The sequence below is a fragment of the Ananas comosus genome, linkage group 1 (assembly GCF_001540865.1).
Source record: "Ananas comosus cultivar F153 linkage group 1, ASM154086v1, whole genome shotgun sequence".
NCBI lineage: Eukaryota > Viridiplantae > Streptophyta > Magnoliopsida > Poales > Bromeliaceae > Ananas > Ananas comosus.
In genome coordinates this window covers 517,043-543,649 of record NC_033621.1, presented here as the reverse complement: position 1 = coordinate 543,649, position 26,607 = coordinate 517,043, and the positions used below count along the sequence as shown (strand labels likewise).

At 40.4% G+C, this 26,607-nt stretch overlaps 4 protein-coding genes and 1 long non-coding RNA gene across 9 annotated transcripts; 2 read left to right on the top strand and 3 right to left on the bottom strand.

Annotated features, from left to right (window-relative positions):
* LOC109714622 (probable galacturonosyltransferase 5) lies at positions 170-5,222 on the top strand. The gene is made up of 9 exons (XM_020239321.1): positions 170-299; positions 418-446; positions 544-585; positions 669-744; positions 856-932; positions 1,724-1,959; positions 2,478-2,838; positions 3,399-3,902; positions 4,760-5,222. The coding sequence occupies exons 1-9, from the start codon at positions 170-172 to the stop codon at positions 5,036-5,038; spliced, it is 1,734 nt and encodes a 577-aa protein (XP_020094910.1). The 3' UTR covers positions 5,039-5,222.
* LOC109714599 (protein transport protein SEC23) lies at positions 5,269-9,439 on the top strand. Its single transcript, XM_020239300.1, has 3 exons — positions 5,269-5,273; positions 6,125-6,722; positions 7,520-9,439. The coding sequence occupies exons 1-3, from the start codon at positions 5,269-5,271 to the stop codon at positions 9,179-9,181; spliced, it is 2,265 nt and encodes a 754-aa protein (XP_020094889.1). The 3' UTR covers positions 9,182-9,439.
* Positions 9,921-15,271, bottom strand: LOC109715444 (glutathione reductase, chloroplastic). Of its 3 annotated transcripts, none has more exons than XR_002217601.1 (11): positions 14,826-15,271; positions 13,806-14,031; positions 13,103-13,381; positions 12,826-13,002; positions 12,677-12,730; positions 12,431-12,579; positions 12,184-12,247; positions 11,950-12,120; positions 11,409-11,546; positions 11,142-11,250; positions 9,921-10,182 (listed from the first exon to the last, which is right to left on the bottom strand). XR_002217601.1 is itself a non-coding variant. In XM_020240444.1 (11 exons), exons 1-10 carry the CDS (start codon positions 15,230-15,232, stop codon positions 11,209-11,211), a joined length of 1,707 nt encoding a protein of 568 aa, XP_020096033.1. In that variant the 5' UTR covers positions 15,233-15,271; the 3' UTR covers positions 9,921-10,182; positions 11,175-11,208. The 3 variants fall into 3 exon arrangements, 2 of the variants coding, with proteins under 2 accessions (XP_020096033.1, XP_020096024.1); XM_020240444.1 differs by having other exon boundaries at positions 11,175-11,250; XM_020240435.1 differs by having other exon boundaries at positions 11,194-11,250; positions 14,826-15,270.
* On the bottom strand, positions 16,857-19,445 carry LOC109721370 (auxin-responsive protein IAA30-like). Its single transcript, XM_020248957.1, has 5 exons — positions 18,798-19,445; positions 18,443-18,693; positions 17,615-17,756; positions 17,410-17,471; positions 16,857-17,228 (listed from the first exon to the last, which is right to left on the bottom strand). Exons 1-5 carry the CDS (start codon positions 19,088-19,090, stop codon positions 17,191-17,193), a joined length of 786 nt encoding a protein of 261 aa, XP_020104546.1. The 5' UTR covers positions 19,091-19,445; the 3' UTR covers positions 16,857-17,190.
* On the bottom strand, positions 21,436-25,844 carry LOC109721378. Of its 3 annotated transcripts, XR_002219207.1 has the most exons (4): positions 25,676-25,844; positions 23,919-24,160; positions 23,765-23,829; positions 21,436-21,500 (listed from the first exon to the last, which is right to left on the bottom strand). It is a non-coding gene; the product is annotated as an uncharacterized LOC109721378 (long non-coding RNA). The 3 variants fall into 3 exon arrangements; XR_002219205.1 differs by having other exon boundaries at positions 23,765-24,160; XR_002219206.1 differs by lacking the exon at positions 21,436-21,500 and having other exon boundaries at positions 23,513-24,160.

Genomic DNA, 26,607 nt, shown 5'->3' with positions numbered 1-26,607 from the left:
ACTCAGCCTCTTCGTCTCCCATCTTCTTCTTCTTCTTCTCCTCCCCATTTTCGCCATTGGAGAGTTCTTCAAACCCGAACCCTAACATCAACCCTAGATTCGAGTTCCCGTTGATGCCCGGGGAGATCCACCGCCGCCGCCGCCGCCGCCGACGCCGCCCTAGTTCGCGATGAGGCTTCCCTTTTGCTATCCGAGGTACTTCCTCGTCGCGGCGCTTTTGTTAGGGATCGTCGGTATCCTTCCGGTCATCATCCACCTGCACTTTGGGATTGATCCATTTCTCGAGGATAGTGATCCGAGTTAGTAATCCTCCATCTCCTTTCTCTTCTTCGCCATTGAACGGATTCTTTGGTGGATCGTGCGTGTTGAACTCACTTATGTTCTAATCGATGCTCTTAGTTCGTTTCTTTGATCCAGAGAGAGACTACTTGCTTAATAAGGATCCGGTATGTTCGATTCGATTCCCCATTCATTTTTTTGTGCATTTTTCTGCTGAATTTTTTCTATTATTAAGATATCTTCTTATTCTGTTCTCTGATGCAGGGTCAATCCACTGATTCCACCACTCTGGATCTCTTCGGCCAGGTTATATTCTTCGAAATCTTGGTTAAGATATGCTTTAATTAAGTGGTGCTTAATCTTAGTTCTATGTATTTTTTGGGACTTAGGATGCAGGCGAAGAACTTAAAGGACCAGAGGAAAATGTGCATCAAAATAGTGAGTCTCGTGACACAGTAAACAGAGGTAACACCTGGGAATACAAGGACATTGGAAGGCTGTTGATCTTCTCTGTCCTAATGTCTTGTTTGTCTCATTTCTTTCTCTCTCTTTTTTTTTCTTTTTTTTTTCCGTCAGTTAAAGATGGCCAATCTGACAATGATGGAAATACAGGAACTCATGAGAATAATGTAACAATTGCCACCACCGAGGAGGTATGCCTCTTTTGTTATATCGGATTCTGATATGGAATGAGTCTAAATCTTATTTTATCGCCTGATGGATTTTGTCATTTTGCTGACGAAATGGGAACGCGAACTTATGTTTATAAGAAGGTTCTATGTCCAGAAAGATGGAGTAAGCTAGTTAGAGAGGAATACAATCATAGTGCTTTTCATTATATAGTATTTGATTTGCTTTTCAACTTGGTAATCTATCAACACAGCTGCAACAATAATGCAATTATTCTAGTTTCACTACACTAGCTCTAAAAAAACATCCAGAAAAAGAAGACTTATGAGAAAACCGTCATAGGCAACTGGCCATGTCGTACCTTGTAACTCAATATTTGCCCGAGAGTTACTCTCTAGCTTGTTATGCCTTTTCCTTTTACTTATCTTTTCCTTCTGTTTTTTCTCTTCATTGCTCTTTCAGTCCATTAAATGCTGGCTCCATTCTACCTTTTTTCAGTAGCTATTGGCGATTCTTGATATAGGAATCTTGGGGTAACTAGCTTACAGAATGTCTGTTCATAGGTAGCTCTATCAACATTATCTTAATTTGAAAACTAAAAGAAAGGATGCTGAAATATTTATAGATAGTCACTGCTTGTCTAAAAAATTTCCTATACACAAGGATCAAGTGGCGCAATACTTGTCATTGTCAAACATTTTCGTATTTTTAGACATCCATCATCAGATCTGACTACACAGACTGGTTTAATTTCATAACCTGAAGCTTTTTCGGCAAGAAACTACGTATATTATACATCTAACACTTAATGCAGATGAGTGAGTTATCTGATCAAGGAACTCTAGAAGAAGACACTAAACGATTATACACTCTAGGTGGGACAAAGGAGAGGATATGGGAGATGGAAGATCAGCTAATCATGGCTAAGGCTTATTTGGACTTTGTCCCTAAAGCCAACAACACTCTCTTGAGACAAGAGCTGAAGCTGAGAACCAGAGACATAGAAAAAGCACTCGGTCAAGCCAACAAAAGTTCTGATTTCTCAATGAGGTAAGGGCAAATTTGCTCTCCAGTCTCTGAAAATACTATGACAAACCATATCGTTCTCATTTATATCTCTTGTGATGAGAAGAAATGGACTTAAAAGGTAAAGAACAAGTGGAGGATCAACTATGAATTTAGTCCTTGCAATTTGACTTGAATTTCGATTTCATAATCAATTTTATTAACAATAACAACTTAGTCCCTGAGGTTTGACTGTGATTTTAATAATCATCCTCAAAGCTTCAACTTGGTCCCTTCAGGTTGACCTTGATTTTACTTTCATCTTCAAAGTTTCCTTTCATTCTAAGGGTAGTTTGGATGATGGTTCTGATGTGGCACCATTATAGATGCTAAACTACTAGAAGGATTGTCACAATTAAAACTGTGGGATGAAATTGAAATAGAGGTCAATTTTGTGACCAAGATTGTACTTAATGAACAGATTGGTGTAACAGCCGTCCAAAAAGAATTGATTATGAATCATGCTAGCTAATTTCCAAAATCTATCATTGTTTTCTACACAGTGCTTTGCAGACAATCAGAGCAATGGAAGCAACCTTGTCCAAAGCCCACAGGGCTTATCCGGATTGCTCAGAAAGGGCATACAAAATACGTTCCTCGTTGGAGAAAAAAGAAGAAGAGTTGAGAACTGTACAGAATGAACTCTTGTATCTCGTGCATGTTGCTTCTACATCCCTACCTAAGGGTATCCAGTGCTTGTCATTGCGGCTCACTTCAGAGTATTTCACCTCTAATCCCAAGGATCACAAACTCTTGGTGGACAGACACAAAGTGCAGAAGCCTTACTTGCATCATTATGCTGTATTCTCGGACAATGTGCTAGCATGTGCAGTAGTTGTGAACTCAACGATTTCCTCATCTCAGGTAAGATTTCCTCTGTCAATGCCTATTTATCACCACTCTGTTATATTGCGTCCTGCAAAGATCATTTAATGTGGTTTAGATGTGCCCAGCATACTAGGACGAGCGGAGCACCTTCTGAGTTTGGGAATTTACAGAATTTACTACATATTTTTCAAAATTGGTTTCGATCTATGGAATAATTTACAAGATAGCCCGTCCTCAATAATGGTTTCCGCTTGTCTCTCATTGTTGATACATAGTATCTTCAGTCCTAATCACGCTTTAATTCCTTTGGATTAGGAGTATCTATATTACTCTTTGTATATAACTTTTGTTTTGCTGCAAAAATTGCTCAAACTCATTACATAACAACTCCAATCACAGTTAGGTTTAATTTTATGTTGCTTAAGCCTTGCAAATCAGAAAATTCTTGTTCCTTCTGCAGCGGCAGTATAAAGAGTAATTTCCGATACCCTGACTGCAGTTGCCTCATTTTATCCTTTCTTTTGTATCATGCGCCATTCATGTCCTTTAATTTAATAGTTTCTCTTTTCAAAAAACTGTTCCACCCTCTCTCGCAGGAACCTGAGAAAATCGTTTTCCATGTGGTGACTGATTCTCTAAACTTTCCAGCAATAACAATGTGGTTTCTGTTGAACCCTCCTACTCCAGCCACGATTGACATTCTAGTCTGGGATAATTACGAACAACTAGCTGCTAATTTCAGTCCAACAGAAGAGCTGGTCGGCATTCGAGACCCAGCTTATACTTCTACCGTCAACCGCCTCCAGTTTTTCCTGCCAAATCTTTTTCCTTTCTTGCATAAAATTCTGGTTCTGGATCACGATGTGGTGGTGCAGAGAGATTTAAGCTGGCTGTGGAGGATAGATATGAAGGGTAAAGTCACTTGTGCCGTCAAGATGTGTAATCATCAATTGGAAGACCTTCTTGACTTCACAGATCCGATCCTGTCAAGTAGCTTTGATCCAAAGGCTTGTGTGTTGGCATTTGGGATGAATATGTTTGACCTGAATGAGTGGCGCAAGCAAGGTTTAACTGCAAGTTATGGAAACTGGATACAAAAGGTAAGAGTGTACTTGTTCTTATGGTTAATTTTCTCTCCATTTTCAAATTAGTATAGTTTGAACACCTAATACTGTAGATATAGGGATTAGGGTCTAGTTTTTCCTCACATCTAAATTTACAGGATGAGCAGCTCAATAACTAGAGGGAATTTAATTTGCATAAAAGATGATAATTAGGCCAAAATTCAGCTGCCTCTATTGGTATATACTCGCCAGACTCATTGCGTCGCGGTAGCATGTTCCTATCTCTATGAATACTGTCTGAATCAGAGCTTTTGTTGAGGAATCTCTTTCATGTGGGGCTCTTCTGACTTTTTCCGAGATCGTATATGTTGATAATTTGCTATCGTGGTTTATTTTGCTTTCTTTTATCCTGCAAGTAATTTCAAATTTCTTTTCAATTTTTCTTTTTCCCTAATGGACTATGAAGGGTGTGGCCACCCTATAGGATTTGCCTACAAGTAATATTAGAGAAACTAGGGTTGAAATTTTTTTTTTTTGTCACAGACAATCGCTCGCCCAATTAGCACTTTTGAGCTGCAAACAAAAACATAAACAGGTGTAGTCTAACATGTTAATTGCCTCATGTATGTTCAATCTTCTACCTTCAGTGCAGCAAGCAGCATGAACATTTTTTCTTTTCTCAAAAAAAAAAACATTTTTCTTTTTCCTTTCCACTTGTGGAAGAATTGTATAAAGAAGACTCCTCTCTGGTCAAATAATGACTAGCAGACTGGAAAAAAAAAAAAAGTGACCTTTTATTGCATCAAACTTCTTGTCTTCTTCGTGATAATTCGTTAATGGTTGATGTCAATTCCTCATGACGAATTTCTTTGTTTTTCTCATTCTTTGAACAGGGAATAACTAGGAAATTTCGGACAGGCGAGGGATGGCCATTGGCTCAGCTCGTATTTTACAACGACACGGCTTATCTCGACGGGGGGTGGCACTTGCTAGGACTCGGCAATGACCCGAATGTAAGGAGAGAAGAGATCAAGAAAGCAGCAGTTATCCACTACAGTGGGACAAGGAAACCGTGGATCGATAGCGCGATTCGGGAATACAAGAACTACTGGGATAAGTATCTTAACTACAATAACCCATCCTTGCAGAAGTGCCACGTTCATAATAATTAGTTGCAGCCATAACATGATTTTGTCTGCTAATGGTTGACACATTCTTTTATTCTTTTTCACTTTAGCATTAGTGTAGACCATTAGTTTCACTTCTTCTTTTTGCCTCCATCCTGCCTCACTATATGCCCTCGTGTAAGTACTCTTTGATCGTTTTCTGTTTTTCTCTTCTCCTTTGAGGACATAATCGTGCTTTTAGTACTATTGTAAAATTTTTCTTAGTTGTATAGACAATGTCGTATAGACAACTTCATTTGTAACAGAACAAATCTTTTATACAAAATGTTGTCTCTCTCGTTCGTAGAAGCCCTTTCCTCCGCATGTATATCCTCTGTTTCCATGTAAATTTGGTTTCATTGAAGCTTTTTATGGGAGATTTGTTCTTTACTGTTGGTCTTCCTTTGATGAATAAATTGCTTGATATTTTGCCGGTATGGAGAAAGATGAAAAAACCAACATTCTTCGTATTCAAAGTCAACACTAGGAGCAAAGCATGTAGTGCAGAATGCCCCCCGGCACGAGTCAAATGTGTTTTGATTGAAACTTTCTTCTCGAGGGAAACACTGCATAAATAATATTTCAAATAAAACTTTCCCACATTAAAATTTGAAGCATTAAATTGAATCTATTGCTTTCAATGCTCGTAGTCTTACTTCTCCTTTCAATTACAACGGAAGCGTCTATTGTTAGGCTTCAATAGATGTTCTATTAAGATCTATTGTTAGTGAAAACAGAAACAGAATCAGAAGTGCTATTTCTAGCAGATAGCTTTGGATATGAGTCCTGCAGTCCTGCAATAGTTACTAGAACATAAAAGAAGAACCATCTTACCTAGCCTACACTCTTACGTCAGATCCCATTCGTCTACCGCTGCGCTTGGGAACTATCCTACTTACCCAGTCAACAGCTCCCTCAACCTTCTTATTCCTTCCACCAAAAGGTTACAACTCCATCCGATCACGATCCTACGGCTACAAACCCCTGACCTCCTCCCTCCCCAGTCCCCACTCTCTCTCTCTCTCACTCTCCCTCTCTCTCTTTCGTGTACGGGTACCAAAGGGGAAGCCCCTTTTGGGGTCTTGCTGGCAGAGGGGGGTGCCACGTCGTCCCCACGAGCGTGATGTGCGCCCCCCTCGCGCCCGTCGCCGACCTCCCCGTCCTCCCCTACGACCCCCTCCTCTGCGCCGGGTGCCGCGCCGCGCTCAACCCCTTCGCCCGCGTCGACTACCGCGCCGCCCTCTGGTCCTGCCCCTTCTGCCTCCACAAGAACCCCTTCCCCCGCTCCTACGCCGGCATCGGCGAGAACAACCTCCCCGCCGAGCTCTTCCCCACCTACAGCTCCGTCGAGTACGTCCTCTCCCAAAACCCTAACCCTACCTCACACCCCAACGGGTTCGGGCTCTCCCCGTCCTCCTCCTCTTCTTTCGGCTCCTCGGCGTCGCTATCGGGATCGTCCGCCGCCCGGCCGCTGGGAACGGCGTTCGTGTTCGTGGTGGACGCGTGCTCGGCGCCGGATGAGCTCCGGGCGCTAAAAAATGAGATCTTGCACGTGGTGGCGCAGCTCCCAGAGAACTCTTTGGTGGGGCTGGTGTCCTTCGGAGCGATGGTGTGGGTGCATGATCTCAGCTTCACGGAGTGCTCTCGAGTTTTGGTGTTCTCCGGCGATCGAGAGCTCACTTCGGAGAAGGTAAACCTTTCTCTGCAGTACTAATATAATACATGTAGACGCTGTGATTTAGTACTGGTTGATGAATGTGGAGAAACAAAGAAATGAGCTAACGGGGGAACAAATTACGTTAGTTACTTATTTTTGCAGAAATTTGGAGTGAGATAAAAGAGAAGGATAGGTTATGCTTACTGCTGGTTTATTTATTTTGAGGATAATGGTGAGATAATGAACTGCTCATATGAGGAAACAAATTTGGAAATGGGACTGCCTACTGTTATGTTTTTAGTCCAGTGATTAAGCATTTCAACTGTTGGCGAGTATCAAAAACATATTGTTTTCTGTTTTTTTTTTTCAAAAAATTGGGCGACAAGTGTACATGAATAAAAATAATTGTCCTGTGAACTAAAAATCATCTAAATTGCCGAAAAGATTCTATGAATCAAACGAATGATATTATATCACTAGCTCGGAAAGCAGTTTCCCGTACTTTGAGCGTTGTTTTGATTGTATTGATTAGAGTTTCAATGTTAGATGATTATTGCGCTTGTGTTTTCACAAGGATTCTTCGATTTTCAAAACCTCTCAGAATGGATGTCCACCACTTTTGAGCTCTTCTCTTAGTCTTGGTTGTAGTAGATTTGCTGCTACACGGTTGTCATCAAACAGTAAGCTATATATTGTATTTATCACAATTAGGTTTTACGAATTAAACAATGATTTTTATGTAGTGGTAGTCATCAATTGTTCAGTAATACTTGTGCTATCACATGTCAGCTTCCGATTGAATGACATCTCATTTCTGGTTCTTCTTTCAGATCCAAGAGTTTCTGGGCATTCATCATCACCTTCAATACAGCAAACCAGCAGTACCGAGAACAACACAAAAGCAAAGCTTCCTCCTGCCGGTTTCTGAGTGCGAGTTCAACATTACTGCTGCCTTAGAAGAGCTTGGTTCCCTCTCTGCTTGTTCATCTGGTCACCGCCCTGTGAGGGCCGCCGGAGCGGCCATCTCGACAGCTGTAGCCCTTCTAGAAGGTTCCTCTCCCGGTACAGGTGGCCGTGTGATGGTCTTCACATCCGGGCCTGCAACTACTGGTCCAGGGATGATTGCAGAATCCGATCTTGGTAAACCTATTCGATCACACCGCGATCTTATTAATGGAAATGCTCCCTTTTCTGAGAAGGCCCGTGGATTCTACAGGCATCTGGCTCAGCGGTTGTCGGATAAATCTCTCGTTCTTGACCTCTTTGCTTGCTCTCTCGATCAGGTTGGGGCAGCCGAGCTAAGGCACCCAATTGAAATGTCCGGTGGATTTATGGTGCTTGCTGAGTCGTTCGAATCTGACCAATTCAAGAAATGCTTGAGGCACATATTTAATCATGATGGTGCAGAACACCTAAATATGGATTTTGATGCCCGAATCGATATAGTAACCTCGCAGGAGGTCAAAATATGCGGGGCCCTAGGGCCGTGCATGTCCCTCCGCAGTAAAAATAGTTCGGTAAGCGAGAAGGAGATCGGCGAAGGTGGGACAAGTTCTTGGAAGATGAGCACTCTGACAAGCAGAACGTGCATTGCATTTATTTTCGAAGTGGGTGGTGAGAGAAATGGCGAACCGCCGACAGTCTTTTTTATTCAGTTTATGACATGGTACCGGCACGGAAGCGGCGGTTATCGCCTTAGGGTCACCACTGCTGCAAGGAGGTGGGCGCTGCCACGATCTCCGGAGATCACCACAGGGTTCGATCAGGAAGCAGCTGCCGCTGTCATGGCTCGGCTCGCGGTCCACCGGGCAGAGAGGTACTATGCGAGAGATGTCATCCGATGGCTCGACAAGATGCTGATTAGGTTCACATCCAAGTTCGGGGAATATGTTCCGGAAGACCCGTCTACGTTCCGGCTCTCATCGAACTTCTCTCTGTACCCACAGTTCATGTACTACTTGCGACGATCGCAGTTCATCGACGTATTTAATAGCTCTCCAGATGAAACCGCCTTCTTCAGGTTGATGCTGAATCGGGAAGGGGTGGTGGGGTCACTCATCATGATCCAACCAACCCTATTTCAGTATTCATTTGATGGACCACCTATACCTGTGCTGCTCGACGTGAGCTCAATCTCTCCGGACGTCATTTTGCTGTTCGACTCGTACTTCTACATAGTGATCCATTACGGGTCAAAGATCGCACAGTGGCGGAAGCTAGGGTACCACAGGAGCCCAAACCACGAGAACCTCCGGAAGCTTCTAGAAGCTCCGGAGGTTGATGCTGAGGCATTGATGGCGGATCGGGTCCCAGTGCCGAAGCTCATAAAGTGCGACCAGCATGGGAGCCAAGCGCGGTTTCTATTAGCCAGGCTGAACCCTTCAGTTACTCAGAAGACACAGCTCGTTGACGGGGCGGAGGTTATATTCACGGATGATGTGAGCTTGCAAGTTTTTATCGAGCACTTGCAGGAATTGGCTGTTCAGGGTTGATTATTAGGGCGGTTTGGGATTGTACATGTCTGGCTTTTCCTTTCTCTCGTTTTTTACTCAAGGGGGAACTATAGGAGTGCCTCGCAATTCATAGGTGGGTTCTGTAAGAGCGTCAGAATTTTTTTCTACCTTTATGCAGCTTGTAGTAGTATAATTTGCCTCCTGAGTCTGCTTTTGCTGCTGGTTGTGATGATGTATGCAAGATCGTTTCTCTCTCTTTTACGACAGTTGTTGTGAAGGGTGCTCTAGTTGCAGATCCGTGCGTGTGTGTGTGTGCGCGCGTGTGTGTGTGTGTGTGTGTGTTTTTTTTTTTAATCTTTACTGATTATCATTACTAATATGATTTTATGAGGTTGAACTGTCACATAGGTTGGAATTGATGCGTCGAAGTTTAATTTTAGATCGATCAGATTACTTTGGCAAAAAATATTATTGGAGATGATAGAATAAAGGCTGATGTACATGCCATGCGACATGCGTCGCCTTCAAGCATAACAGTATATTCATATGCATCAGGGTAACATATCAAAGTTGGGACGGGAAATAGCACTTTTTTATCACAATGATATAGGTAACAGAACCTTGGATAGAATGTTTATCCGCAGTATAGCAAAGTGTAAATGTGTCCAATCATAGAAGGCTAAATGAATTCCACCGACTGAAAAATAACAATCATACTCACGATAGTGAGATATTAAATGAAGTATCACACAAATATAAGACGAAAGACGCAAACAAGTGCGGAGAGGAATTTGGTTCAGTTCGAACCACTCGATGATTTGAAGCAGCTTTTTAGTTTCATGCAAAAGAACATGAGAAAATAGTATTTACAGCCAATTTACCGGCATTGTTACACTCTCGAGGATTTGCCAAAAATGAAGACATAAAAAAGTAAAACTAGCATGGAGAGGATTGACAACTAATAAATTACATCTCCTTATGTGTGCTCTCGTTCTCATTCAGAAACCTCCATCAGTCCCACCACGAAGCCTCTACATCACCTGCAAGAATCAAACAAATAACTTTGAGCGAAACCCATCCTCATCTTTCTGAAAATCTAACATGACTCTCTATACAGGCGCATAGAGTACAAGGAATGACCTTTGATACGTCAGTTCTGGTGCAAGTTTAAAAGAGTTGCGTATGATTCTGCTTTTTTTTTGGGGGGGGTAAACTTCAAACACCACCCACACTTTTTTACTTTAGTACCCTGTGATTTAAAGTGTATCAAATTAGTGTCCTGTGGTTTCATTTTTATCTTTTCGTCAGCTTTTTCGTTAATAGTTCGTTAAATTATATATAAAAAACTTCATATACCCTAGGTTTATCGAATATTCACTTTAATACCCTTTAGTTTTAGCTTTGGCACTGATTTAACGAAAAAAAAATAGCGGAATCGATAATAAAAAGATAAAAATAAAACCACAGGGCACTAAATTGATACACTTTAAACCATAGGATACTATAATAAAAAAGTGTGAAACCACATGAGTGGTATTTGAAGTTTTCCTTTTTTTTTCACCAAGAAGGAACACAGACTAGGAAATGCAATTCACCCATTCGAAATTTCTTTATAAGTGTCTACTAAGTTATCCCATACATGATTTGGTCTATTCCTTCAGTCTCTCTAGATCATTGCCTGTTCAGCCCCGACTGAACAAACTACAGATAGAGAAGCTTGGATTACTGAAGATTTTGGTTGCCACAAGAAAAAAGGGGGAAGGACCATTGGAGAAAGCAGGGGCACCTATCTACTTAAAAAGGATCTGGACTTACAAGTTACAAACACAGTCAAACCAATCTCTTAATTTTATTTTGAAAAGCAGTCGAAATGGACGAAGCATAATGAAAAATAAGTTAGTGCGTGGGCAGTGGTCAGCTTCTCAACTGAAATCACACCCAAAATGACCTTGGAATTAGAATTAAAATGCTAATGGTATATGAAAGAAATATAACATACAGAACAGTTTTGGGACTTGGGTGCCTCCATTACCAGATTATGTACATTTTACCTCATCGCCAAAATTTTAGCTATCCACTGCAGACTTGATCTCATCCTTAGTCTTTTCCTGAACAAAGAACAAGGGAAAAAGAATTTAAATATACAAAAATAGTTTTCAAAGAGCCCAACATTATACGAACATAAAATTCTAAATGTTGCTTACTCATTCCCTAAAAGTTTGTATCCTGGAAACAAATGTATATTAAAAGTAATGGGAAGACACACCTCAGTAGGAGGATCCCTTCGAATTTTCCTAGTCAGATTCCTCATTGTAACAAGCTCCTCTGCTGATGTCGGGTGAATACCAACTGTTGCATCGAAATCTGCCTTTTTTAGACCAGCTTTCACAGCAATCCCAACTCCCTGTAATTTTAAAAGAAAGAGATTTTCACATGCACACCTATGCAAAATTATCTGTTTACATGTATACAGCTGTGCAATATTATCTGTTTACACATATATTACTGCAAAATCTGGGTTGTCATACACGCAACTCAAATGCTAGATCTCTCACACATATGCCCTTGTACTAAAAAATATGCTCCTCTTCAACAACCTTTTCTAATACAAAGTCCGACTCCTAAATTAATAAAAGGGTATGTTTGTTGGAAACACCACCAAAAGGGGTATATATGAAAATTCAGATTTTACAGAAATATATATGTGAATATATAGTTTCAGACATATATGCGGGACAAGAATACAGTGGCAAATAGCACCTCGAGGGAAATAGATAGAAAGAAACAAAAAGCCATAAATTGCAAACCTGTATAATCTCAGGGGAGTCATCGCCACACATGTGGACCCCTAAAACTTTGTCTGTATTAGCACAGACAATGACTTTCATATATACACGATCAGGTAGACCAGAAAGAGTGGCCTTGAGAGGTCTGAAGTTAGCTGTGAAGATATCAACATCTCCATACTCTAGAACGGCCTGTTAAAAATATCAGATCATATTATATGTCTTTTGTGATAAATTCCGAAAGTTAGTACCCACCTGCTCCTCAGTAAGACCAACTTGTCCTATAGGTGGCTGGGAAAACACAGCAGATGGCACAGCTCTGTCATAGATGCATAAAACCTCAATTAGAAAATTTAGGTGAAAAACAGCAATCCACTAACACAAAATCAACTAAAAGCTTGTGAAAAAAACTGCATCCACAAGCACAAGACTACTAATTTATTCTATATCTCTTCAAAAAGTAAATATAATATGTACAATTATTATCAAACATGAAACAAACCTGTAATCTGGTTTAGTCGGTTCATTGCCAAACACAGTTTTAGCAAAAGCTGAGCCTTCCATCAAAGCAACTGGAGTCAAGTTCAACCTGTCGGTAACATCGCCGACAGCCCAAATGGAATCAACTGAGGTCTGAGAGTATTCATCAACCTAGAGACCACAGATTCATCAATAGCGGGCTGTAGAATAATGCAGTGGGAAATAAAGTAATTTCAAAACCCAGCCAGGTCAAACCATCAAAATGTACCACTATTGCTCCATTCTTAGCCAATTGCACTCCAACCTCCTCCAAACCCAAGTTCTGCATTAAGAGGAAAAAAAACAATCAATTAGTCAGTCCATTGGTAAGATCATGACACCTTTTAACGACCACATTTGAATCAGAAAGTATCAAACCTTTGTATTTGGTCTCCGACCAGTAGCAAACATTACGTGTGAGAAACCATCAACAGTTTCTTTGTTCGTCTTTAATGAAAGTGAACCATCAGCTGATTTTACAATTGCCTGAGGGGATTCCTCGGTATGAAAATTGATTCCTCTCAAAGACATTTGTTCAGCAACAAAATCCCTAATCTGTGAAAAACAAAACCAAGTAAGCGAGGAAGAAATACTCAAAAAAAACCAAAAAAAAGGAGGACAGTTGAACAAAGTACTACTTCAAAGAACTTCATACCTCCTCATCAAATCCTCTAAGGACTTTCTTTTGCCGAATAAACACATGGACCTCACTCATTAAGCCATTGAAGATACCAGCAAACTCCAAAGCTATGTACCCACCACCAACTATCGCAATCTTTTTAGGTGCTGAAGGCAAGTCTAGAGCAGCATCAGAATTTATAGCATACTCCTTTCCTGGAATATCTGGGAAAGACGGTCTTCCACCGACTGCTATTAGTATGTGCCTAGCAGTATACAGTTTACCATCAACATCAACAGTATGAGGACCAAGTACCTGCAAAGTTTAGATTAAGAACAGCACTACCGTTCATTCAATCATTTCAGAGAAGGGTCATTTACATATATATCCAAGCAAAATGATCTATTTACACGTCTACTCCTGTAAACTCTGCATTTTCATATGCATTCCGCAAAGGTGCAGTTTCCACAGTAATACCTTATCACAAATTGGTGGTATGCCATCCAGTTTACACAGGAAGTTAGTTCTTAGAAAAGGTTTCCAAAAAGGGACGTAGTTGCAACTTGTAATTGTCAATTTAAGAAATTAAATTTCTAAAGGGCATATACGGAAATCCAGATTTCACCATGACATGTATAGATAGATAATTTTGCAAAGGTATATATGTAACTATATCTTGTAAAAAATGTTCAGAAAAATGATCCTGAAGCTTCAGCCCAAATTGAAAATTTTACTCAACCTTTCCATGACCTTCGATTAACGTCACACCTGCATTCGTCAGAATATTTTTGTAAATCCCAGTAAGGCGTTGCAACTCCGCATTCTTGTTGGCCATCAGAGTGCTCCAGTCATGTTTTGGGTCAGTTTCGTAGGTCCATCCAAAACCATGGCTCTCCTCAAACTCATGGGAGTATTTGGATGCATATACAAGTAGCTTCTTAGGAACACATCCGCGGAGCACACAGCTAAATTACAAAAGAGGCGAGACAAAGTTGGGTTATTACTGAGTCTTGTTTCTGTTGAAAATATCAAACAGAAGAGGCTCTATCTCATTCATTACAATAACATAAGCATCCAATGTGTCAGCGACAGTACGAGCAAATAGCAGAAACATTAATAATATCTAATTAAGTATGAGAGATGGAAAGCAACTCGCCAACACCAAGAATCCATGACTCTTGATTAGGCATCCTCGGGAAAGTAGTATATAGTGTATATATTTAATCCTCGAATTATTCCTAGTACTGCTTCTTATGTACGAGAAAAATGCAAGTATCACACCGGCATGAAAAAGGATGGCTACTCCAGGTAATCTCGCCGTTGGCAACAGCATGATGATTTTCATACATGATTCAGCATTTTTAAGCCCAGCTTAGTGTAAAGGCTAGAAAAAGCCACGGATTAATGCTGTTAAAAGGTGCCATGGACACCCTTCCTGGTAGTAAGGTCCATTTGTTTAAACAGATCAAAACAGTTTAAATTACTCCATGGCAAAGCTAAATGTTATCTTAAGTTAAAGTATAGAGTAGAGTACCACACTATTAAACCAAACAACAAAGAAGGCCACAATATTGACAAAGTACACCAACTTAAAACGTCATAAGCAACACTAAGCTCTATCTCGCCATTGAGTAAACCATAATTCCATTAGAAATGCAAAAATTAACACAGCAAGTACGATCATTAACCCCTCTCGCAAGTAAGATAACAGAGTTTGCAGAAAAAGATAAACTCCGAAGCAGCATCGGAAGAATCTTACGTTCCGCCGAAACCGCCTGCGTTGTCGGACGCGATCGTCGCGAAGGGGAGCTCGCATATGGCGACCGAGGCGCCGTAATTGGCGGCGAACCGCGAGGCCCGGACGCCGCCGCTTCCGGCGCCGATGGTGAAGAGGTCGAAATCGAAGTGCTGCGGCGCCGCCTCGGCGGGGCCATTCTCGGAGGCGGCGTCGGCGGCGGCGCGGGCGCCGAGGCGGCGGCGGGGTTGGAGGGGGGCGCGTAGGGTTTTGGAGAGAACGGAGAAGGGTTTAGAGGAGGAGGAGGAGGAGGAGGAGGAGGAGGAGGATGGAGTGGGGAAGAGGAAGAGGGAGAAGGGGAGCTTACGAGAGAGGGTTTGGAAAGAGGACGGGGAGAAGGGGAGGCGCGGAGCGCCGAGCGAGGTCGCCATGGATTACGCACACGTCGACGTCGCAGAGGGTAAAGAGAGAGTTAAATGGTGTCGCCTTTTTTGGAATGTGGCAGAGAGAGGGGAGGAAGGAATTGTTTCATTGGGCCTGTTCGGCCCGGTGAGTATCGCCCGATGCCTTTTTGGGCCTAAATATTGGGCGATAGGCCCATTTTAATGTGGGCTACTAAATTGGGTGGTGGCCCGTAACTTGTGCAGAAGCAGCAGGACAGAGTGCTTCGGCCCACTGAACTGTGCAACCTGCGCCCGCGCGGTGCAGCGTGGGATCTGGCCGCATCGCTGGGCGGGCGGCGCAGCAGCGTCGTAAATTTGATAAGACATTTTCTTTTTAAAATTCTTTCAAAATATATAGCTAGTGCAATAATTTTATCAAAGTTTTGCTTGTCAAAATGATCTTGTCTTAGGCCTTGTTGCTAGCACATGGGCGCGCCACTGTTCTCTAGACACTATGATTCGTTCGCAGCATTTTTTGGATGTGGTGATTCTGATTTAGGACGGAGATTCCCAGAGCCCAAATTGTTAGGAAAAAGCTAAGTCTTTGTGATATTAACAAAGTATCGAGAGCCAGCGATAAAGGCTTATAGTTAGTGTCCGAGATTTCAAGTTTAAAATCTAATTACTTTATATTTTCAGCTAAACTTATTTTAGAAAAAAAAAAAAAAGTATCTAGAGCAGTCCGCATTAATTGCCATTGGCATTGCTTAACTTACAACGGGTAGAACAACTAGAGAGTAACCGAGTTAATTCTTATCCATATTGGGCCCATTTTGATTCGATCACAAGGTTTGATGTAAGCAACTCTTTTTAAGTTACATAAGCGATGGACTCGGATGTGCGCCCTGGTGCCTATATATATAACCTCGCTTTTACATAACCTCGCTTTGAACTTTTGCTTTTATAAGGGTCATTTTGCTTTTGCTTTCAGGAACAATCTCTCAGAAAGCTTTTACATCAAGTCTGCGCCAAATCAACTTTTTGAGTTTTGAAAAATAAAAATAAAAAAACAGAAAAAGAAAAACTGAGTTTAAGGTCTGTGCGACGGCGGCAAATATGATTCAAAGGGCACAAAGACAGATCAAAGAACCGAAGTTTCAATGATCATCCCAATTTGATTTGAGATAGCAGGAATAGATGAGGAAACTAAACTGGCCTTTTCGTTTTACTTGCTCAAATATCAAGCTAAACTAACCAGTTGCATTATTCTATGCACTTAGCTTGAACACGAAAAATGCACAAAATAAAAGCTATCTTGATGGCACAGTAATATATGATGAAGGGTCTATTCAACACTTAGTACAAGTTGTTCTTGAGTACTAATCCAAGTAATTATTAAACTTTCGTATTCACTCGGTAAGGTAGGTCCAATGTCAGAGGTATTTTGAAATACCCTATGTACTTGATCACCAATAATAGCAAGGACATCATAACACTTTATTTAATACTTTAGGAAGCTTCATCCCATGATCCCATCAAAGACCACCTTCTTCATTGCTCAACAAGTAGATCAAAGCATATTGTAGCAGATTCCTAATAAGCATGCACATGGTGTGTTCCCTTCACTCAATTCTGAGGATTAATCAATGATCAGAATAATACAGATAGAAAGGAGGATTAAGTACGAAGATTCCCATAATAATAAAGTACCACATGAATTAAAAAGCAACGGAATAAGATCGTCCCGGAGATACAATAGCAGGCACAGCAGGAAACATCATCGCATACGCAACGCCAGTAAACATTAAACAAGCTTGCTAGCTAGACATAGACATTATTATTGCTTCTAGTTCACGAACAAAAAATATCACAATTTTTTTTTTTCAATTACTAGTTGTAGAAATATATATAAATATAAATCTAAGACCATCTGAGAGAGGCACCATTAGGCATTGCATGTTCACAGCTTTAACGTGTAGATTGATGATTGTTACTTTCTTGGTGCTTCAGCTTCGGTTCTTGCATTTCTCCATAGCTCTTGGTGCTGAAATTGAAAATAATAATAATAATAATTTTGCTAGATCTGGTACATCTAGATAAAATGAAGACAGATATATAGAGATGAAATTAAAAATATAACATTTTTTTAGAGAAAAGAATTGCTTTTTTGTGTAATATTAACATTGCTTTGTAATGTAAAAAATGGATGAGAGGAAGATGCTGACCAAGTCCAATGGCTTCCGATCCTTTCATTATGCGCAAGCGTTTGCACGAATCAACAAACATCCTGCATTTTGAAGATATATAGCTAATTTAATACTTATTTGAGGGAACATTTATGTGTAAAAATGCGTATTTAGAAACATCTAAAGAAAAATGAATTTACTCTTAAGGACTAAATAAGAAACTAAAAAAAAGAAAAGAGCTTACTCCCACGGGACATCTCCGACAAGCATCCAGTCACCATCTTTATCTTCATAGGTAGGAACATACTCAGAACCATTCAGAAGATCCATCAGCTTGTTCTCATTCATGAAGTCTCTCCCATTAATTCCTTGGGAGCTACAGTTGCCTTCATGTTTCAGTAGAAATACACATTCAGCGAAGGCGCATAGCTTCTTTATAAATGATAAAACTTTAAGGTGCATAATATACTAACATTAGCCATAGTAAATCATAAATATTAGGTCGTAGTTAGATAATTTGCATTTAAATTGCTATTTTCTGTATAACCAAACGCTGAAATCAATAAACCCACTTTATTTAGCTAACTAAACATATAGGTTCAGTACCTCTGAATGCTTAGAAAATAGAGTAACCAAGTTGTGAAAAGTTGTAATACAACTTTTTTGTGTAAAATTCCTCTAATCTTTCTCCTTATTCTATTAATTATTCTCCTTTCTTAGACTACTTTACCTCTGTAGATCTTTGAGATTGAAACAACTCTTTAATATTGGAGACCCTTCAATTATATGCAATTAAATTACAATACACTGAATCTAGTGAGCAACAGTTTACGAAGACATGCCATAATCTATTTATGTGAGTGGAACAACATATAAATCTAGCATGTTACAAGAAAATCATATCCAGGGCAATATACCTCATTATCGTGCAATGCAAAATCATATCGAGTAGGTGATGAGCACGAACTAGCATATGAATATATTTTTTTTTATTTTTTTGAACAACTAAAAACAAACTAACTCATGATGACCAATTCATTCAATCGGTTTAGTAGTAGTAGTAGTTGCTTACCACTGGTGAAGGAGCTGAACATCTTCTCTAACGCAGCGGAGAGCTCCTGGTAGCTCTTGTACATGTTCAGATCCACCTTGCGGAGGTACGGCGCGCCGTCCATGCTCACCTTCACCAATGCAGCGGCAGCGGCGGCACCGTAGTTGGCCGCCGAATTCTCCCCCTCCTCCTTCTTGCTCTTGTCCGCTTGTTGTACGGACATGATGTTCTTCCTGAACGATCGCACGGGTGGCCACCCCACCACCTGCGCTCTAATCCACCAAACATAAACCCCAATAAGGAGGCGATTGATTGCGAGACCCCAAAACCTATTCGACGAAATGCCAAAGAGAAGGGAACGAAGAGATCGGCGTACTTGGGCGCGGGGGGCTTCTCGTGGTCATCTGCGGAGGCGAGGAGGCTCTTCGAGCTCGGCGATCTCTTCAAGGCCTTCTCCGCCTCCGCGCCGCCGCCGCCGCCGCCGGTGTCGAGGCCGATCGTGGGGAGCTTCAGCTTCAGATCGATCGTCTCGCCAAACCCTCGCTTCCCGGAGCTCTTCGCCACCTCACCGTCTCCGCCGCCGCCGCCGCCGCCGGGGAGCCCGAGGCGGAGCTCCGTCGCCTCGAAGCCAAGGGCGTACTCATCCCTCCTCTCCGCCACCGACACCATCCCTCCTCCTCCTCCTCCTCCTCCTCCTCCGCCGCCGCCGCCGACGAGTAGGAACTCTCCAGCCCTCTTCAGCAAGCCCTAATCGCCCCCCTCCAATTCCTCAATCAAGGCTTTCGAAGAAGCTTAGCTCAGTTTAATAAGATAGAAAGAAGAGAGAGAAGTGCGCTAACGGGGTGGGTGTTTATGTAGCAGCGTCCGAGGGAGAGAGCGCGCCCTCTCTTCTTCGGCATCGTCGTGTTCTTTAACTCGGTGGGGGGAGGGGCGCATGCGAACGTGATTGGATGGGGCCACCGGAGCCTCCGGATGCCGACACGTGTCGTAGGATTAGCTGGGTTGGGCCGCGGGTTTGCCGGGGGAGTGAGAGAGGAGGTGACGTCACCCGCCGAATGATTGTTGTGGTGGGCCTCTGATGGGCCTGGTGGGCCCCGGTTTGGGATCGCAGGGCCTATAAAAGCTGTTTTGTGGAAGCATCCTATTATGGAGATTGCTACGGTATCTAAAAATGTACCCAGAAGTGTAGATCACACGTCACGTGCCATATAATATTACTTAAGTAGATAGTTTAGCTTTTTTTAACATCTACAAAGAAACAGGAGTTAATTGAATTTTGTAAGATATTTCCTTTTTCATTTCAGATGTAAAAAGAATTTACTATCATATGTTAGTCAATTTCGGAAAAAAAAAAACTTAAAAAGATAAATTGAGGTGACAAATGTGCAAAAATTCACTTTTTTGCCCATTTAACCTATCTATAATCATGATGCTTTTACCTTTGCAAGAAATAAAAGTTCTGTACGCTTACTTCTAGATACGGCAAGAAGCTGTAAAGATGAATATAATTTATATAAATCTTTTTAAATAAAAACTATTCTTAAACAACTCTGTTGAAAAGAAAAAAAGAAGTGCTTTATTAAGGTAATAAGCCCTTAAACTTGGCTTGGTTGTCCGTAGGTGCCCAAGCCACTGGTCTAAAAAAATTGGCCGGTGCATGATTTTTTAAAGGTATTAGCTAACTATTTTTATGGAGAAATCATATATATGCTAAACCTGGATCACGATATCGGTCTCGAACTGCTCACTAATTCGCTATCTTATATCTTTACATATTCCTTCTAGCAAAACAACACTCCATTGTTAGATGTTGCGCGTGTCGCTTATTCTAAAAGGATTATTTTTTAAATATAGAAAGAGACCGTGAGAGGGGAGAGATTTACTGAGGCAGTCCACTGCCGACGTGGTGGACCAGATCCAAACAAGCACCACAAGTTTCTTAGAGCAGGGGCCCACCGAGCAACCAATGAGGATCGCGGGAGAGGATTCTGTGAAGCACCGCGTGGGGCCCGGGTGTAGAGCGAGGTCAACTCACACAGAACGCAGCAAGTAGGCGAGAGCATCAGCATGTGGAGGGAGTCGCGGCCATGTGGCCTTGTGCTCGCTTGTCCCCTGCGTGTCCCAAAAAAATAAAAAATAAAAAATAAAACTAATTATTTGTAAAAACTATAAATAAACCCCCTCAGCTTTAGCTTGTACTGAAATGAACCCTTAACTATCTATTAATTTTCCAGAATTAAATAATTTTAGTATTTCAATCAAATATATTGATGGTTTCACCAAGTTTGATAACATCAATCATTTTTTAGTTAACAAAACTTGGTCAATTACAGTTATTAACTAACAGTAATTAATCGCGATAACAATTTTAACTTAACTAAGCAGAAAAAATTCAAACAAAAAAAATTAAAAGCTAAACGAGTCTTAATTAAGAAAAATTATTGTTGAAGGATCTCCACACATTTATACCTTAATTAAAATCCAAAACCCACGCCCATGTGCCTAGGAACGGGGCCTGGTGTCTACCTGGCTCTCTAGCCCTTCATTTTCTTTTTTTTTTTTCTTTTTCTTTTTACCTCTCTCTCTCTCTCTCTCTCTCTCTCTCTTTTAAACAGAAACCATTTATTTTTGTTTGTTTCTTTCTATATTTGGATCTTAAAAATCGCTTTGTCTTTAATTACCGATCAGCTTTTTATCTCTAAGCATATTTATCTCGAAAAACAATTTCAGCTTTTTATCTCTAGATATGTTTTCACTAAACATACTTATCTCCATACTAAGAATAAACTTTTTCGAGGACCACAATGCATTTATAATTCAGCTGGATATATGGTTACATTATTAGAGCATATTCCAATCTATTTTGCCATGGTTTAATAATAAATAAATGCCACACAGTTGAAGCTTTATTATAGTGAAGGAGACAAGGTGAGCACAAGAAAATATATTAATTCATTCAACCAATCAATGATAGAACAGTTCCACAAGGAATCAAAAATACTTAAACCTCACTTGTGATGTTGCTGTACTGAAACCTTCACCTTCTGGTATAAAAGGTTGAATAAAAAGGAATCTCTTGCTGTGCAAAATACAGCATAAATTTAATTAGAAGTTTACCAACATAGGCTTTGGCAATGACCATCATTGTGGGAATTGTAAAAATATGAATAACATTGAGGACTATAGGGCAATTTTTTTATTGCTCAGATCAGTCACTTTCATGAAATGATACTTCAGTTTGGTGGGTTTGAAATTAGAGAATGCTTGGTGGAGAGGCCAACCACAGGAGACAAGAGACTACTTTTTTCATCAAAGTGCTAAGTATGTGGTCCACTCAATGTTCCCTTTACCACTTACCCAGAACTTATGCCCAACCTGTAAATAGCCTGTATAGGGGTAAGCTATAATGGATAGGTTCCAACAAATGTGGAAGCCTCATCTTTTAGACATCAAAATTCACTTAATTTCCATTTTGTATTAAAAGTAGTGAATTCATAATATAAAAGTTCAAGGTGTTCACACAAAAAGTTTTTAAAGCTGGGTATTGGCATGATGAAAGTGTTTAACATCCTAAATCCAATGAGAAGCATAGCTTTCCTTCTATAAAGCACCTCAGTAAATGTTGTCCACAGAGTTTAAAGTATATATCTCCCTTAATCAATGACAAAGAAAGAAACAAGGAAAATGAAAAAAAAAAAAAAAAAAGGAAAGAAAAGGAAAAGGAAAAGAGAAATATAATAGCCATCATTCATTATGTTCCATTCATACATTTTGTTACTAACAGTCACTTTCACTATTGATGGAGATAATCGACAGTTCGGCTAAATTGACCATATGCCATGAATCAAAACTGTGCCTAGTAAAAGTGATTCTGTTAACAATACTGCTCTTACATTTTTAAGTTCTAGAAGTTCAATTTTTGGTCCTCCGAGGTCATCAAACAACAAAAAAAAAGAAGCAAAATGAACATCTGCTCAGAACACCAGATTCCAAAGTAGCAATGTTACAGAACCAACAGTTTTCTCTATAATGCAGTGCAGTGTAGAAAACATTGACAACGCCTACCTATATTGTACTTAATGTATTTACTAATTACAATAGATTCATGCAATTCCAATAATATTAATCGCAAGTAAACTGACTGTCTAACTCGCTTAATTCTTCTCCTTCTGTTCCACTACATCTTGCGGTAATCTATTTCTTTTGGGTAAAAACCTTCAATGTTTCTAACACTCACATGACTCTTCCCTCTCCTTTCACTATCTGCAAGCTTGTTAGAAAGTAAGAACAGGACAAGTGCTAAGACATGCAACTAAAGTCTATGGCTCAACGCATTTCTGATCTCACGTATCAGATTCCGGCCTGCCGTCAATTACACGACGAGTAATTTGTGTGAGTGCCTTTAGAGTTGATGACAAAACCATGTGCACGGGAACCTCCATCAATGCATGGATACAAAGATTTCTTCAACCAGACAAAGGAGTAGGTTGAGTTTAATCTTTGTATCTTTGCTGACTCAGCCAATATTTATGTGAAATACCTGACCAGGTCCAATTGATGGGTGCATTTATATTCAAAACTTTGGCCAATAGATTTCTGTTCAGTACACAGATAGTACAATGAACAAACAAGGATAGCTTTCTACAGGTTTTAGGAGGAAGCTTAAGCACAGATGGATAAACAGACTTCAATTTTAATTTACAGTTTACACAATAAAATTTTTTGTGATATGACGGAGATGTGAACTATGGTATTATAACAAATAATTCGAAAAAATAATCTTGAAAATACAACAGAACTATTTCTAACAAGCCTAGGCTAGCACTGAAATAATCTTCTGCATGAAAGAATTTGCAAACTTTAATACTACAGATATCATAATAGCTCTTGAATTGGAACAAAGACCTTATATTAACTTTCTGTGTATGGTGGTTTGGACGATTGCACACTGGAATTATCAAGAATTAGAATATTCAGATCTTACGGCCCTTTATTCGATTAGTAGAAGTCGCAATTGGGTCGGTCAGGGCCTTTGTTTATCCAGCAACAACATAAATGTGTGGACATAAGTAACTAAGAATCGGTACATTATATCAGAAAATTTTGAGCTTTGGATATAAGAACTGATGGTTCTATCAGAGTTTTCCGTGTAAAGTAGAAAAAATCATAGAGAAGACGACCTCCAAAGCCTAATTGGTCTATGTTGAGGAACAACTTCTCGAGCCCGAGAAGCAACAATTAAGCATTCGCAGGCAAAAATCTTTCTTATGGAAGAAAACTAAACTAACCGTTGAAAAATCTTTATTTAAACAACACTAATGTATAAAGTCCAGCTGGGCTTACTCTTGTAGATGTGGGGCCCAGTAAATGCTCATCTAAGCGAGTAAGGCAATGCCACATGTGTGAGCCTGCATGGTTTTAAATCAACTGAATGAGGAGGATGTACGTGAGAGAGACATCCAACTACAAGCCATAAAGAGCTTCACACGTCCTTTACCTGGCATGAGGAGTAACACAAAATCAATGCCCATAGAAGGATGTCTCTTGTTGTACCTTTCTTTGTGCAATATATCTCAACTCAAATGAGCTGGAGGAGAAAGTTCTATCTAGGTGGGTTGCTTTGTCCATGTATGTCAAATCCAAGAAGAGGCTCTGATGTGGTGAATCCTCATTCATTATAAACTCTCTTTTTTAATATTCATTTTTTTTCCCCAATCAAACAGCAGGCATCTCTTCTTTCTGTCAAAATAGGAAGCTTTCGACATTGATCTCAACCTCCTCTTAGAAAAATATTGTTCATGAACTCATAAAACTAATGTTTAAAGTGCTAAAACGAACGGAATTTAGCCTACTTTATGTATGTAAGGTGCCTGGACAACACATGAGAGAAAAATATGTCGAAGACAGACAAAAGACAGGATTTCTTGTACTTTGGGAGGTGGCCATGAAGAACTCATGGCAAGCAGTGTGGCCGAAATATTTAGAATCAGTCCAATCACCTTTTCAATGTAGTTGAGAACAACACTAGGAAAAGTGCCATAGTGGCTCTAACTTTTCCTTTTGCCCAGTTGTCATTCCCTTAATGGAGCATTAGTGGGAGCTGAACCCAGCTAATATGGCTAAGGCATCGCCTTCCTGTCATTCTGATTATACACATGAGGATTGGTGCTTGATTGTGAGAAATAACTTGAAAGAAAGAAACATATTCCTTTTAAGTTTTCCACTGTAATTGTAGTTGGGAGTGTTTCATGTTTATCACAGAGAAGAAACAAAGAGTAATTTAGATATATTCCGGACTAGATTCAATCTGTTACTAATTTTTCTGAGACCGTAAAAGTTGAGAATAGTATGGGGCCACAAATGTCCTAATGAGCCATTTTTCAATCTCAATGGTTCCTAAGTTGCCGAGCTTAACCGAATATAATTCTACGAATCATCGCCTAGGAGTGTCGTTAGCATAATATCTCTATTTTTTTCTTCCTACTATAATGATACCCCTCCCCCCACCCCATGAAACACACCTCTATAAATATCTACACAATGTGTATATGTTCAAACTTACTTGTGGTCATCCGTAAGTATATACATACATGCTCAAGTATATGCATGGCATGCAAATTGGCACCTTCCATTCAAACAAATAATATTGGTAAAGAACTCCTATTTTGACTGTGGCAGAAGAACACATTCTCCGTATTATAAATGGTTTCGGTTTTCCATTAGAGGAACTCAACTGTAGTTGATCGTTGAATATAAGATTGGACGATCGATCACTCAAATAGCTCCCAAAAATTAAATGGGTCCACTTTGTGCCCAACCCTTCTATTTATGGCGTTCTTTGGACTTCTTCGTAAACAGCTGCGATCTAACAATAACCTTGGTACATGGGATCTCCATTCTCCGTCACAAAACCAACAGTTGAAAAGTAAATGAAGAAACAAATGGGTGCAGTTAAGATACGAGGGCTTTTAACTCCACAAGTTATGTGCATCTCATTCTAAAATAATCTATTCATCTTAGATGAGAGGATGGGACTGTGTCCAGCTCAAATTTTCGAAACCAACGAAGTAAATAACTATCTATCTCATTAATTTGAACCTTTTCTCTATCATTTTTCTACGCCATGCTCGATATCACAACATAATACAGCATTGCATTATTGAACACAAGATTGAGGAAAATACCTAGTAAATAGCATCAGGAATCAAAAAAACCCTAGTATCAAAACTTAAATTCGGGGTAAATTAATATTACCGAAGCTCGAATCAATCGTAGCTGCTGTATCCATACTCAGATCCGCTTCGCCGCGTCCTGATCTCATCAATGGAGACCTTAATCGTATTGTGTATGGTGGTGAGCGAGAGAGAGGTGTTTGAAGCGTTCGCGTGGGGGGGAGGAGAGGAAATGGATACGAAGCATGCTCTTGCTTCTCCTCGCTCTTTCCCATTTTGTGCAATCGAAGTTGTTTCACTGGTCTCCCTGCCAAAACAGAACAGAAGTCGGCGACCACTCAGCGTGTCACCACCGACTTCAACAACAAAGTCTGCACATCATTCGATTCGGCACCGGCTTCTGCTTCACCGACTTTGGGTCAGGGGAGTTTAACCTGGCCCAAGCCCGGCAAAACCTGAATACTGTTACGTATAGTTTTGTAGGCCAAGCCTAGCCCTTAATCGGGCCGGATCCAAAAGATGGTGGCTCAAGTCTCAACGCGTCCTAATGAATCGGGCCAAACCAGGTACAGCCCACTAAAACCACTGCCGAGACCGAGACCCAGCTATGCTAAGAGAGATTTTCTGCTGGACCTGGGCTGCTACCATGTTGTCCTGGACAAGCCAACTAAATTTCAAATTTATTATACCCGCAGCAATCTAAGAAAGGATAAGCATTCTCAATTCGTTTTGGAACCACAGAAAACAAAAACAAAAATTCCGCAAACTTTCTTAGGTGAGTATAAAATTATAGATGGGTGCTCACAAATAGCAAAGTAATAGATCGAGCGATTTAAACTGACTAGTTTTGTAGAATTATTGTAGAATTATTTGTAACCACATTATTCCATATTCATTGGTTCATTATATGATCTATAGTATATGCTTTACTCATAACTCAATGCATTAGAATCTGCTGTCAGCCATAAACTCCCCACTAATTGTACCAGGAAAACCGACCCTTCCTACCTCAAG

Coding starts and splice junctions, on each gene's coding strand:
- LOC109715444 (XM_020240444.1), bottom strand. CDS start 15,232: ATGGCGACCTCGCTCGGCGCTCCGCGCCTCCCCTTCTCCCCGTCCTCT. Junction 13,382..13,805: donor TAATCGAAGGTCATGGAAAG/GTTGAGTAAAAT, acceptor TAAACTTTGCAG/GTACTTGGTCCTCATACTGT. Junction 12,580..12,676: donor CTAAGAATGGAGCAATAGTG/GTACATTTTGAT, acceptor TGTGGTCTCTAG/GTTGATGAATACTCTCAGAC.
- LOC109721370 (XM_020248957.1), bottom strand. CDS start 19,090: ATGGTGTCGGTGGCGGAGAGGAGGGATGAGTACGCCCTTGGCTTCGAG. Junction 18,694..18,797: donor GAGAAGCCCCCCGCGCCCAA/GTACGCCGATCT, acceptor TTGGTGGATTAG/AGCGCAGGTGGTGGGGTGGC. Junction 17,757..18,442: donor GTTCAGCTCCTTCACCAGTG/GTAAGCAACTAC, acceptor TGAAACATGAAG/GCAACTGTAGCTCCCAAGGA.
- LOC109714599 (XM_020239300.1), top strand. Junction 6,723..7,519: donor GAGAGCTCACTTCGGAGAAG/GTAAACCTTTCT, acceptor TTCTTCTTTCAG/ATCCAAGAGTTTCTGGGCAT.
- LOC109714622 (XM_020239321.1), top strand. CDS start 170: ATGAGGCTTCCCTTTTGCTATCCGAGGTACTTCCTCGTCGCGGCGCTT. Junction 300..417: donor TCTCGAGGATAGTGATCCGA/GTTAGTAATCCT, acceptor TCTTTGATCCAG/AGAGAGACTACTTGCTTAAT. Junction 3,903..4,759: donor ATGGAAACTGGATACAAAAG/GTAAGAGTGTAC, acceptor TTCTTTGAACAG/GGAATAACTAGGAAATTTCG.